The 14999-nt window shown below is 36.8% G+C and overlaps 1 protein-coding gene across 8 annotated transcripts in view; it reads right to left on the reverse strand.

Annotated features, from left to right (window-relative positions):
* The window catches only part of FAM189A1 (family with sequence similarity 189 member A1), a 180077-nt gene that overhangs the window by 30682 nt on the left and 134396 nt on the right, over positions 1 to 14999 (reverse strand). For 7 of the 8 annotated variants that reach the window (XR_003923596.2, XR_003923595.2, XR_003923594.2 and 4 more), the window contains exons 6-8: positions 7935 to 7952; positions 5118 to 5278; positions 4398 to 4533 (exon numbers count right to left, since the gene is read on the reverse strand). Coding sequence is in view for 4 of the 8 variants with exons in the window: in XM_030015729.2 (XP_029871589.1) it covers positions 4398 to 4533; positions 5118 to 5278; positions 7935 to 7952 (315 nt within the window). In the remaining 4 variants the exon portion in view is untranslated. The remainder of the gene's footprint in view (positions 1 to 4397; positions 4534 to 5117; positions 5279 to 7934; positions 7953 to 14999) is intronic. The other variant, XM_030015730.2, reaches the window with a different exon arrangement.

The raw sequence follows: 14999 nt of genomic DNA on the forward strand, positions 1-14999 counted from the left end.
TTCAGCTCACCTAGGGTAAGGAGTCATGCCTTACTCAGGGAAACTACAAAGAGGAACTGTTCTCAGCACTCTCCTCCATGCAATGAGATTTGGATCAGTCTTTCACATCCTTTGGAATTTAGATGGACACAAAAGCTCAGCCATCACACATCACATCCCTTCTCAGGCTCTGCCTCAATCTCAGAGGCTCCTACAGAGGCTGAAAACCCTGCAGCAACATACCTAAAGACATGGGGCTGCATAAACAAGATAACTTGCTTGGAGGTGACTCCTTACTAGGTGAATCAAAGGACACAGCCTCTCAGCTTAACTTCTGGATGCTTGCTTATATACTGCAGACCATATTATATTATAGTTTTCTCTAATTACACCTGCTGGAAATTAAAAAAAAAACCAAAACAACAAACCTCACAACCAAACCCCAACTATATGACAAACAGATGGGACAAACTTAGACACAGAGAAATTGCTTCTTGAGACCAAATGGAAGACTGTGAACATTCCGCTCTATAAAATCCCCCACATACAAAAAAGCACTCCTCATCTTTGAGGTTTATCTCTCAAGGGCCTCATTGATAACTAGCATCCTTAATAGTGGGAAAACAAGAGATTTCAAGATTTCAGGCATGCAGAAGAAATCAGGGATATAATTTGAATTTTGGTTTCTTCTACTTTTTTCAGTATTTAGCCATATTTTGCAAAACATAAGCCATTTAAAGTTATCTGATCAATGTGTTAATATTTCCTTTTCCTTCCCTTGTTCTTTCTCCATTCACAAGAATAATTGCTCAATGTATTTCATATGCATTTGGAATTGATTAACCTTCTTGCCTGGGGGAAGGAGAACCATGGTTTTAATTGTAGGAGGTAACACTGACAATTTTTATTAGTCAGGTCAGAGTTTTGGTTCACATAGGGATGGCACATGGTTTCATACAGGTTCCTGCACAGCCTAGGGTAACAAAACCTTATTGACTTGCACATCCTCAGACGTAAAGCTGGTAAAGACAGTCACTAAGCTATCAATAGGAAAAGGAAAAGAAAACCCATGCTTTTAACAAGCCTGCACAGCCTACAGGTTAGTAAACCTTATAAACAGTCACTGGTATAATTCATGCAGAACCCTGATTTGTTTGTTCATGTCTTTTCTATATCCTAATCAATACTTTGCATGGAAAACAGCATGAAAAACACTTTTTTTCATAGTCATAAAATGGGAGTTCCTAATCAGTACAGATGACAACAACGATTTTTACTTAGATGCAACCACTAAATTAGCACTGACATTTGTTGTCCATGAAATGCATGAAATATTGAGTCTAATTTGATACAATTTAATAAAATCGTAAGGACCTCAATCCATTTAAAAACAAACAAAACCTATTGCTTGATGCTCAGTAAGAGGTTTTACAATTATGACATTATTACATAATGGTTCCCAGAAGCACTTCTGTAGCTAAAGCTCTGCCATGATTTCCATTGCAAAGTCTGCCTTTGAGGGATTTATAAATCTAGTTATTTCAGTTCATACTGTACTGTAGCTGGGTGCATATTATATGGGAGCATTTGCATCATGTAAGAACTCAGGACTCCATTTTGTTCCTTTTGTAGACCTAAAACTGTCTTAGACTTTGTCTCCATTCCTCCACTGACTGCAAAAAAATACAGTAGGGCTTTTGTTGTCAAGAAAAGTATATGGCTACGAAGTCCCTCTGTTGGCTTTAGTTAGCACTGCCAATGTACTTCACTTCTGATACTCAGCACCTGTTGTTATTTTGTGCTCCTACAAGCTCTCTGAACCAGAAACTACCTGGCATGTATAAACTCACTCCTGGTAAGAAACTGTGTAATTATCACCATTTAGAAATTAAAAATCACCACTCATTTTCACTTGCGATTAGAACAAACACTTCTGGAACCCAGGTGACCACAGATGAATAGGCAAGGCACTGACACTGATCCCAGATGCCAAAAAATAATAGTCAATACATCTACTTATTAAAGCTCATGCTCTTCTTGCAAGAATATGACTTTGCTGCTTTAAATTACATTGTCTTAAATTATATTTTTCTTATATGCTGGTGCTATTGTGCTGCTGGATGTCGATGCTCAAGCAAAGTGTAATCCCAACTACAAGAGTGCTCAAAGTGATTTTTGTGCTTAAGTATAAATAGACACTTTTCTAAACCTTACTTAGTACCACATACGAATTCTTATCACAGATATGATCCTCCTCTTTCCCCCAAAACCATGCATAATTCATATTGCTTTTCCCAATTCTTTTTTTTAATCACTCAGAAATATCAACTACTCCAGGGCTTGCAGGTTCCTCTGAGTTACTGTAAAGCAAAAAGGATGGAACTTGAATAAAAAATATTTTAGAAAGGAGATGGCCTTGGAAACTCCAATTTTGCTGTTCAGAAAAGAATTTTACTCACAAGCAGTTTATAGTGATTCATTTTATTATAGCCAAATAAATCAAAGGTAGTGGAAAGTCTGGCCTGTTTATTGTGGCAGGTGGTGGAGGGTATGACACAAGGCAAGTTGTCAAGACACAAGAAGAGTTGTCAGAAGCTGCTTTGTCAGTCACAGAAGCTGCAGTCAGGCATATCTTGGCAGTTTTTTAATTGCATTTTTGTTGGGGACTGTGCATCCCAACGTTCTTTTTTTCTCAGACACTCATCTGATTAATTACCTTAATAATCTTCTTGTGTATAATAGTAAAAAATTATGTAAATTTTATATAAGTATTTTATAGTTTTGTGGTTTCAGTTGTGGTTTCCCCTAGCAAACGTTACAATGTTGTATTTTGAGGAAAAGCAAAGTACTCTCCTCTGTAACGTGCGTGCAGTTTGGCAACCTGAACACACATATTTCCACAGTGCGCTATTAACAACTGATAAGCAATATCTAGAATGTTTGACTCCTTGAGTTTTTACTGAGGCCTGCAAGAAATTACAGTTTCTAAAAGCCATTTTTAGTATTTTCCTATTTGTGACAGCTGATTCAGTTATCACAAATCACTTCAAGCAAAACTTTGCTCAGCTTAGCTTTGGCTGTACATGCAGATACATTATAATTTTAGTTTCAGTCGAGTTGACACTGTGTAGTAAAAAATAAGGCAAAAAGTGTAATGTAAGTATTTGTCTGAAATATACTGGATCCTTTCTCAAAGTTCAGAATACAGGTGTTACACACTCTCAGGAGTATCTGTTTCTGCCATGTAACAGAAGAAGCTATTAGAAGCTGTAACAGCCAAAAGTATAAGCAATAGATAAAGAACTACTCATTGCTATTTCATAGGAAGAACACATCCCCAGCCTTTCATCATTCAAATCTTTGCTCCGTTTGGTTTCTTATCAGCTAATGTAACAGTGAAGCAGGAATCGGCTTCTAGCACTTGGGCACCTACTAGGAGCCTCCTTATGGAGGCTCTATCTTACAGCTACTAAAGCATAAATTTGGCACTGAGTTCCAGGCATCCTGTCAAGACTAGAGCATACCATTACAAGAAACTATACTATTACCAGATGATCCCAGTACTTTTCCAGAACATGATCTGAAATCTGACATAAGTGGAGGACTGCAAATGGGTATTTTTATCTTTGTTAATCTGAGGTTATTTACAGCGATTTTTGTTAGGAATTTCCAAGTACATGTTCTACCTACACATAGTTTAAAATGGGAATTCATAATTATCTTGGCTCAGATCACACGTTGAGCAAAACCGAATGTCCCATGAGCTCTATGCTATATACACACATACACAAACCTACAGAAGTTACTGCATTACATGTCACAAGACACACAGTTATCTTTTTCCTTATTAAATCTACACTGTTGTACTGAGCTCCAACTAAAAGTAGTATATTAAAGTGAGGCAAATCCACTATCATCAGTAGTTAGAATAAAAAATATTTTACAACTGTAGGGGTTTTTTAAGAAAATAAACCTGCTTCCTAATCAAGGTTTCTTGTTACTTGTAGAAATTAAGAAGTGTAATCTCATTTTAAAACATCATTATCCTTTACAATTAAGGAAAAACACCGTGCTTCAGTGACTCCAATCCATTCTTCTAGGCTTTTGTTACTGACACTCCAGTATCATACAACTTTTTTAACGGATGATACCAGCTGAAATACTACTACTTGCATAAGCATTTGCCCAAACAGGCACAAAAACATAAGGAGAATACAAATTAAGTAAAATTTGTTAGTTAAACCCTTTTAAAGAGAATAGTCTGAAAAATGTTTAAAGAATATAAATATTTTCTAATGGTTGTTCCCCCAAAGTACAATTAACTCCTAAATTATTTTAGATCATTACATTTATCTAAAATTGTTTCGCATCATGAAAATGTACAGACTATGTAAAGAATTTCCTTTGCCTTTCCTTACCTGACTGGCAGGCATCTCTCCAATCACTGCCTCATAAGGAGGGGGCAGCTCAGTTGGATACAGCATTCCTGGGCTGTTAATGGTTACTTCATATAAAGCACTGAATGGGGAATGAGGAAAGTCCAAATGGAGACCTCTGTTTAAAAATACAAACAAGCAAACTTAACTATTAAGAAATGGCATTGGATTTATTTGGTAAACTATTACCTACACCACAGTGATGTAGAGCATTCTCTGAATGCAAAGCCAAGATGCTAAAAAGAATTATATTGAAGAAATTTACTAGACAACCAAAATGAAGCCCTCATTCACAGGGCAGCTTCAAAAATTGTATTTCCTTTTGGATGCCAGCCATCTCTACCAGCCCATTCTGCAGTCATTAATGTCCTTCACTACTCCACACTAATACACATTAACTGAAATGATTTCCTTAGAAATTTAAATCTCATATTCAACTTCAAGTCCATAATGTTAACAACTATGAAAGGATTACCTATAAGCTGATCTCTGCTTTAAGTTCAGATATTGTTATCCTTGTCTTATCTAAGTTCAATCAGTTCTCTATTACAGCAGTGCTTTAACATGAATATTTCCAGGTGCATCCTAAAAAATTTGTAAAAAATTTATGTAATCTCTCAAGAAAAGAAGCACTCTGAAAGAACTTCTTAGTCTGTAGCTCAGAACTATGCAATGACTGAAACTATAGGGAAGAAGAATCACCTCTGCGCCTCTATCACTGGTGTGCAGGTATATTCTGGCGGGTAGTAGGGTGGAGGCGGTATTGGTGGTATGAACTCGTCAAAATCCAAGGTTTGATGCAGGATAGTTCCATGTGGAGTCATGCAGTCAGGATTGGTAGAATGTGGCCTCTGTGGCAGAAACTGAAAATGAACAGGTCAAGTTTCTTCAGATAGTAGAAACATCATCACCAATAATAAAAATTTTAATAAAAGGTCAGTATTAGCAACCCTGACCAATATCTAATTTCATTAACATCCATACTGAAATGAGACACTTCTGGGACTGTAAGAATACTTGAGGTCAGTAAGGAGTGTGAGTCAAATTGCCAAAATATAACACAAGGTTTTACACAGAGAGAGAGAGGCCTGTGCCTCAAAGTTAGTCACTCTTAGGATGCAGAACACAGACATTTAAAATTAAATAGCTTTTCAAGAAATACTTATACCTTGTAATACAATTTTATTATAGCACTACATAATCAGCTGTATTTTAATAACTGATGAACAATAGATACAACTACTAAAATAACTACTTGCATGTTTTTGTTTCCAATTTGACATGCCTTGTGCTTACAGAGAAAAAAAACCAACCTCACTCCCTCCAAAAATCCCTAAATAAAACAAACTAGGAAAAAGCTACCACATATTCATTAAATTTTGAATAAGACAACTACCAATATCCCACCTATTTTTCACTTCCAAAAAAGGGGCCATTTATAACTATTGTTTATCATTGTAAAATAAAATATTCTTAATAGCCATTTGTGGTTTGGTGATACAGACACTGCACACTTAAATGTGGTATAAAGGTTTTAAGTACTGGTATGAAAGAAAAACATTTATTCCATATAAACATCTCAAAACCAAAAAGAAAATAACTACACTGAATAATAAAGTGTAATAAAACTGAGAACTACTGTCAACATTTGTGACAGGAACCTAACCAGCTTCTCGCATAGCAGTGATATCAAGAAGCCGTTCTGATACCTTCCATATCAGAAACACTGTAACTTAACGAGTCTTCTAGCAAAGGCTTAAGCTACTTCAAGATCAAATATGGACCATTCTGCAGATCACATGGAACCCAGCCACCTTGACCTGGCTTTATATGGTCCCCATGGATAAAAGGGGATCAAAAGACAATCCAAAACGACAGAAGAATTCTTTCTTCTCCCCGCAAGCTTCTGCTGTCATATCGCTTTTGTTGGATCAGTAGATGACTTGGTCTTTAGCTCTTACCTTTAAAACAAGTAAGCTAAGAAAATCTGCTGAAGGCACATTTCTTTTTTATACTGGAACAAGAGAATATATATCTTTTTAATGCTGTGTCCTTACATTACTATTGGTTTAAATCCATGATAAAGACTTAAGAAGCAGTGAAATAAAAGGGAAAATGCTTATGCTTAGGAGATCCAGCAAATAGAAAGTAAGTTACCTTCATTTTTAATGTCACAGTTTTATATTTTTCACTTTTTCAAATTTAACTTGGTGCAGTTATGCTGGGTTTACATTACCATAGAAATGATATTGGTCTTTGATATTTAAAAGGTTGAGTTACATCTTAATTCTACTAAACACACTCTATGTATGTTGTTTCAAATATCAAAGCTGTAATAATGCAACACAACAGAGGATTAGGAGGACCAATTTGAATTGTTTGTGAAAATGAACTATTAGTTGCTTACTAATCGGCTCTCTAGAGATATTTTCACAAGTAACTATTAAATAACCTCCTCTGCAGAATATGTTATATCATTATATCTTACAGCCAATCAATGACTTTCAGCCATTGTAGTCTACTAATGGTACTGGAATAAAAGACATAACATCTACTTGATTTATTCTTTGTTACATAAACTGTCTGATGCTGTTAAGCACTCTCTTTCATGTGAGATGTGATGCTGTTATCCTGTACTATCAGACATTTCTACAGGTTTGTCTTACAGAATAAAACTACATTTTTGCAGTCATTTGCTCTAAATTTACCTGATCTTTCAACAGCCATCTCCCAAACTGTAACATTACATTAATATTAACTGTTAAACACCAAATTGCTGCCCTAAGCGATACGATCATCAGCAATCATCAGTCTGCTACCATCCCAAATACATTGAAGAATCTTTTAGGAAAAAAGGAAGCAAGACAAACTTCAACTTAGTGACCTAAAAACTGTATAAAAATTTATCATAACGAAGAGAAAATATCTGTATACTCTGGCTCACATTTTGCACCCCACTTGATTCCACCAAACTCAGGACTACACTTATTTTCCTAGTAGAGTTGATAATTTGGGTCATTTTTACAGTCTGGAAACTAAACAATTTTCTTTTGCAACTTTCTTTACCTTCTCCCAGACTATTTCCATATACAGGCATGGAACCCAAGCTTTGTTTTGCACCAGAGAACATGTACCTCCATCCCTTCAGTTCTTGAGTTCCCTGGAGCTTGTTTTATTCAGCCATATATAGGGAGCAATACTCTTAACACTCCTCAGAACAAGGCAATTAAACACATAGCACTTTTACAGTGAGTGAACTGTCAGCGTACATTTTGTGGGATGTGACAGAAGGGAAAGGTTTTACACAGGGTAGAAGAGGCTGTGGTTCAAGAAGGAAAAGATCTAATGTTTAGATGCAGTTCAGTTTAACAGCAGAATCATTTCCATCCCTTTCAAGAACCTTTACTGTGAATACAAATCATGGCAACAAACTCTGTGTGACCAATGCTGAAAATGAGTGGCAAACAGACATGAAGGATGCACATGTTTGGAGGGGGGTGTTTATAAACAACAGTTTACCTGTGTGATATCATCCTGCTGGAAGGCACAGAAATTAAAGTGAAAAAGGCTGTAAGAGGGAGACTAGCAGGAAATGAAACAATAGCAAATATAAGGGATTATCACAAAGAACAGACATCCTTGAGAAAACAATCAGAAAGCTACTAAGTGGGAAATAAATCATATCTTATTCCATACTACCCTATCCACTAATCTCTACTAGCCTGCAAAAGTTTATTCTTCCTACAGTAAAGTGTATTTTAAAAATCTTTAAGGGTTAGTCTCAAACGGTGAAGACTGTCAGGGGCTCAGCAAAGACAATACAAAGTCCATAGGTAAGGAAAAGATTCGGTAAGAAAATGCAAACAGCTGACAAAGCTGGACTAGGTGGAGGAGCACTGACAAATGCTTTCACAAGGAAACGCACATTTTTGGTATTAGAAGACAGTTGTTACTAAATAACCACTCTCAAAATGTTGGTGGCAAGTAGGACAGGCAGCAACAAGAACTGCCAAACCTAAAAACGAAGGTGGCCTATTTGGTCACAAGTATAAACAAGGTCAAGTTGCATTCACTGTCATTTCAAAAACTATAGCTCACACTATGGAACAATTCACAAAGCAGGTCTCCCAGCCAGGCTTTTAGGACTAAACCACTGGCCACTGCAGAAGCAATGGATAGAAAACGGTTGCAGACAAGGATAAACAGCAAATAGCACCACTGGTAAACACTGTAAATAGTCAACAGCATTAAAAGCTTTGCATAACTTCATAGCTATCAATAGATATCTTGAACATATTTACTAGACATAGATAGATATTCCCTGGCTCTGGAAATCCCAAATACTCAACCGTTTCTATTGACCACCTGGAGCTCTTGGATGCTGGGAGCTTTCAGAAATCCAACAGGCAGTGAAATACAGATCTAATATTCGTGCTTTTTTTAGGAAATAGCCAACCTTATGTTTGAAACTTGGCATTCAAACTATTACACACATGAGGGTTCTTTCTCATCCTTAGCCTAAAGATGGCCTTACTTTAGTCTGTAGAACGTGTCTGATACCTAATAGGCATTATACGTAGATTGGTGCGTGTGCTAAAATGGATGTGCAACATAGTGCACACATTGTACACAGATTTTTGTGTTTTAACTGGGCACGCTTAACTTTGACAGAGTTACAGAGCCTGCTTTAAACAGCCCTCATCTTTATTTCATACTGATGACTACTTTGTTACTTGGTTTGCAGTTATGAGGGAAGAATAAAACGTGCCATTCGGCTGCAGCAGAGTAAACAAGAAAGCTGTACAATGGTGTGGTTTTGTACCCACTTCTTGGACCTGTATTCAATACAGAAGTTAGCCATGGCGTCAGTTGTTAACAAGCAGAGAATTAGAAACACAAATGTTAGAAGCACACCACTTGCAGCGGGAGCAGAAGAGGTAGAAGTTTTCTGAAAATGCAGTTATGCTCAAGGGTCTGTATACCATAGCACTGAGAACTCCACACAGCCAGGGATGTAGGGCTGGACACCAGTGACCTCAGCAAGCTTAGAACCTGTAGCAAGACACATATGCCATCACTTCCCAGTGAAGGCAGCAGTGCTTTGTAGAATAACAGAACTCTCCTCTCAGTTTCTGGCTTTTCAAGGTGAAATAAACACCATGAATAAGATTGTAAAATTCACTTCCTTTTTTTATTGTCAGACCAAATTTCCAGCTCTTCACTGAGAGGTCATCTAGAAGCTGGTCACTGGAGTGACCAGAATGACTGGAGTTTACTATTTATGTTCTGAATATTTGGAGTATATCGAAGTTAAAGCTGACAGAGAAGTCTCAATTAAGGAACTGAAGAAACAGCAGATAAGAAATGTAAATATAATTCTCTAATGAAACAGTTACCCAGTGTGATAAAATATGGTACGTCCTTCTACCTGAGATCTGTGAGACTAAGAACTCTTCATCAGTATTTCCAGGTATGGGACATCCCCACTAAACATCAAGAAAGACATCCTCTATTCTACATATTCTGCAGCTGATCAGCACTATTGACTCCATCTAAAGGACAGTGCTAGGATTCACTGCTTAGCAACTATGACATACCTAAATCAGTAATTGCTATACATCAGTACGTGACTAGTGCTTTAAAAGAATCTTCTTATCTAGAGTATTTCCCATATCTGTATGTAATTACCTCTGCCTTCCATATCACATTTAATAAATTTACTGTGTAACTCTGAAATGAGTCCTTTGGGGACTCCGGGGTTTGTTATCCTAATTTCAGTCTCTATATGCCATTTATAAAAATCTGCTAATTCTTGGGAATGGGAAATAAAAATTTCTAATTGCATATACTTAAATATTGGCACGTTATCTATAGGAAAAACTCTTTGCAATATACTTGGGTCTATGATTCTGTCTTCAATTAACTGTTCTTCTCCTGGACAGGTTGCTTTTTGCTTTTCTTAAACACTGGAATCACTGTCTCCTGGAGGGAAATGCAGATACTAATTGTCTGCAGTAACAGAAGGATCATGGCTGACTCTTCTAGTTTGTCCTTGATTTTAAAGGGAAACTGCAACACAGAAGATACTTTGATAAGGAAAACACAGATTCAATTTTTTCTGCTCTGTTCTTTTGCAGTTGCTGTTCCTATAACCAGCACAAGCCATTAGCTCTGTAGTCTCAGAAGGACTAGTCTGTGACACTACATCTTTCTTCAAGTACTGACCATATTTTAAATAGACTTAAATATTAAATATTCTTATTCTGCCAATAAAATGTGAAATGGAAAATGGTGTGTTTTCTAAAAATGTCAAAAGCTTTCCTGCGCCAAAGGTTTGTTTTACCTTTTTATTTGTGGTTGGGGGTGAGGGGAATATTTATCCAACCATATTTACAGTTAGGATGTTTCTATGGATGTATGTCATTCGCAATGCATATTTCTAAAAGGACTGTCATCTGGGCTTTACAGGACCTTTAAGTGAGCTTTGTGCCAAAAAATGTAATATTTAGGTTTTGAAATAATTAGGTTAAATAATAAAAATTATGTAATAATTTAAAATCAATTCTCACTTAATGTGAAGCTTCATCCTGAAGGGGTTTTTTTTATTACTATTTCACCAGGGTAAGGGGTTAAACAATGCCAGCAAGATATTATCCTTATACAGAGGTTCTTTATTTGAGGTGTTTGAGTAGAAATATTAACTACAGCCTATTAAGTTAATGACATGCCGAATTATCATTATGGCTGATGAAAACAGTAATTAAATGTTACAGCTGGCATGTGTCATCATTACCTTATTTCCTTTACAAAATAACAGATTGTTTTAGATATCACATAACATGAGGAACAGTCACTAACAGTGATGGTGATAAAATCAGAATACACTGAATGATATCAGTGCCAGTACTTCTAGGATAAGTACTGTATAAACATATTTGGAGTGGAAGAAGGACTGGAATAGGTGTACTTCATGGAATAGGTGTACTTCGTGCTTTAGCTTGGCCACAGTGGGCATAATTTCTTGTATTTCTATATTTAATTCAGGCAGCTACCTTTTGAAGAAAACAGGGTGAATTTTTGCAGTAGCCATTCATTAGACAAGACGAAAACTGAAACTGCCTTAGGTAACAAATAAAATATCAAGGAAGTGACAGCTTGGTTATTAAGAGATGTTTCTTCACATTACAGAACCTTGATATAATCTGATTTGATTCACATTTATCTGCTGGAGGGGTGTGTACACAGAAAGAACAATTCTGGGAAGCCCTATAATGGAGTGCAGCCTTAAACTGTCTAAAGTAGTGAAACACATAGCAAAAGCAATTTCAATCTTTAACTATGGTATCACTTACTCTTGCAGCTTTAGTACAATTGGTAGGGTTTTTTTTTTCCCCTGAGCAACTGTTTATACTTAACAGGGTGAGAAAGGTTAAAGTGAGGTGAAAAATTTGGGGTACTTTCTGAAACAGTCAACTCAAAGACGGAACAACCTAGGAAAATATGCTTTTGTGTCCCATATGACAGTACAAAATTAAAAACTAATGGAAACTAAAATATAATGCAACAAAAATAGTTTGCAATTTTTTGCAATATTTTTTCCTTAATGCTTGAAACCAATTGTTTGTTTGGTGGGATTATTTTTAACCCAAAAAACTCCTTAAAATTCATTGGAAAATTTAATCTGCACTTACTACCAGACAGCTTGTGTTTATACTTTCCAGGCCATTTTTACTAAAATATCAGTACATCGGAAGGTAGCAGTTTCCAATAAAACAGTCAATCTGCTTGTATGAATCAGATACTCACTGTATGCAAAAGTTAGCAAGACAGCAGATACTTATGAAGCACTGTTGCAGATTTTCTTGAGACTGTATTATACCTGCTCTATGTTGCTAGGCAATAAAACCTGAAGCACATAGAACACGCCAGAAGAAAACTTGGAATTATTTGAAAGTTGCACACCATTCTAACTGATTAATTTCTGAGACAAGAACACTAACACAGCACATGAATCACAAAACTGATGACCTAATGATGTCCAAGGAGGATGTTCCCTATTGCATCATGCTTTTGCTGGCTAGGAATTGTATTTTTATGCCTCCTCTTCCTACAGGAGAGCCTATGTAGCTCTTGAATACTGTAAGAACAGAGTAAAAGAATCAGCACAATCATTAAAACCTTTTCATCTAAGAGGGGTGGTATCTCTTGCTGCTGCTATCTTAAACTTCCAGCATGGTACAACCCTGCTAAGAGAAGATGCATACCTCAGTGAAAAGTAAAAAGAAAAAGCACAAATCAAGCATTAACAAGCAAGAAAAAAGGAAGTAAATCAGATTTCTGGGTGCAGTAGAGGAAAATGGAACTGCAGATCATGGGACAATAGACTGAAAATAGTGAAAGAAAAAGAAATCTTCAGGTCAGAGTTCAGCTGGTCTAAGTCAGCGTAGCCCCAGGGAAGTTACGCTTACTTAGGCCTGGTAGGAATCTGGCTCAGCAACCTGAAAAAAGAAAGGGAAAAACTTAAGGATAAACAAACAAAGACTGGGACTGAGCAGAAAGAAAGATATAATTCCCTTCTTCTGCAGAGAGGGATGAAAAGTCTCATCAATGGAGCTGAATAGGTTGGGAGAACAGACAACTAAGCAAGAAGACAGAAAACTGGAAGCACAAAGCATAGGAAGCAAAAAGACGTTGACAGGCAGCATTGCCAGGTGGTAAGGAAAGAATTTTAGGGAAGAAGTGAAGAATGAGTGGCAGAGAGAAAAATTAATGTGCTTTTAAGGTATTTGACTTCCTGTTGAGATTACTGCTTCTTGCACATGCTTGTCAGAAGCACTTCGTTATCATTCTTGGTTCATTGTCATCTATACATCTTTATTCCTCTTACACTGCTAAATATCATAAAATTAAGTGTAGGTTAAGATTCCTGCAATATATGGTTACACTTCTGGACCACTGCTACTATTGTTACACTAGACAGACAGATCTTTCCAGGTGTGATGATCACTTCATCTCTCTGTCATCACTGCAAGGTGAAAAAGATCTTCAGTCAATGGGCATTCTTGCAGCAAATATCATGGGGGGGGGAAGTGTATGAAGAGAAAGAATACCCACAATATGATAAAAATCCTTAAAAAAATCCTGTTTAAAATACAATGTGTCACCAGCTGACATGATTATTTTTGTCATATGTTTGACATCCAAAACAAAACTATTAAATAAGTACTGTTTACAAGCTTCTACAAGCACACATGTCCTGGTTTCAGCTGGGATAGAGTTAATTGTCTTCCTAGCAGCTGGTACAGTGCTATGTTTTTGAGGTAGGTATGAGAAGAATGTTGATAACACACTGATGTTTTCAGTTGTTGCTAAGTAGTGTTTAGTCTAAAGTCAAGGATTTTTCAGCTTCTGATGCCCAGCCAGTGAGAAAGCTGGAGGGGCATGAGAAGCTGGGAGGGGACACAACCAGGACAGCTGACCCAAACTGGCCAAGGGGGTGTTCCATACCGTGTGACGTCATGCCCAGTATATAAACTGGGGGGAGTGGGAGTGGGGGGATCGCTGCTCGGGGATTAACTGGGTGTCAATCGGCGGGTGGTGAGCAATTGCACTGTGCGTCATTTGTACATTCCAATCCTTTTATCATTACTGTTATAATTTTATTAGTGTTATCATTATCATTCCTAGTTTCTTCTTTTCTATTCTATTAAACTGTTATCTCAACCCACGAGTTTTACTTCTTTTCCTTACTTCTTTTCCTGATTTTGTCCCCTATCCCACTGTGGGGGGGGGCAGGGAGTGAGTGAGCAGCTGCGTGGTGCTTAGTTGCTGGCTGGGGTTAAACCATGACAACACACAATATGAATACACAGTGCTATATGAAAAAATGCATTTATGTACCATTTGTAGGCATTATGCAGACATATGTGCCTAACTTACTCTATCTGCTACTATGTGAAGTAAACACCAGATCACAGATTGAAGATACTCTTTAAGTTTGTAAGCGAGTGACTTTAACACTTGTCTATAAAGGACAGCCTTATCTCTCTAATTCCTGCACTTAAACTCAAATCAATATCCATGGCAGCTAGTGTATTTTCATTCATTCATTTATTTATTTATTTCTAAATCAACCACATGCCTGCATGGCAGGTTATACAACATTTCTCTGTCGTGTAAATGGTTTGCAGCTAACTTGCTGGGCCAGTATTCTATCTATGCAAACTTTTAAAATAAGAGAGATTTACAAATGACTGGTATTAGGTTTGTGTGCTTGCCCTCTCTTATTAAACAGAGGATAATTTCCTAGATTAGCCAGTAACAGAGCTGGGTTAGAAACAGTATACCTGGCCTGCAAAATACAAAGGATTTAAAATTTTTCTTTTTTATTTCAACATTACATTGAAACCTTCAGAATCACAGCACTCATCTGGGATAGGAAAGCTGTCTTTGTCCAACCAAAACAAGACAGTATCCTGTAATGCAGCTGGCTATACAGAAGACTAATAATCCTTTTCCCTCTTGTTTTAAACACAAGTGCTACTCTGAAGCTGAACTTGTTTTCCTTTGAAAACACTGTTACTG

This window comes from Aquila chrysaetos, chromosome 5, assembly GCF_900496995.4.
Source record: "Aquila chrysaetos chrysaetos chromosome 5, bAquChr1.4, whole genome shotgun sequence".
Lineage (NCBI taxonomy): Eukaryota > Metazoa > Chordata > Aves > Accipitriformes > Accipitridae > Aquila > Aquila chrysaetos.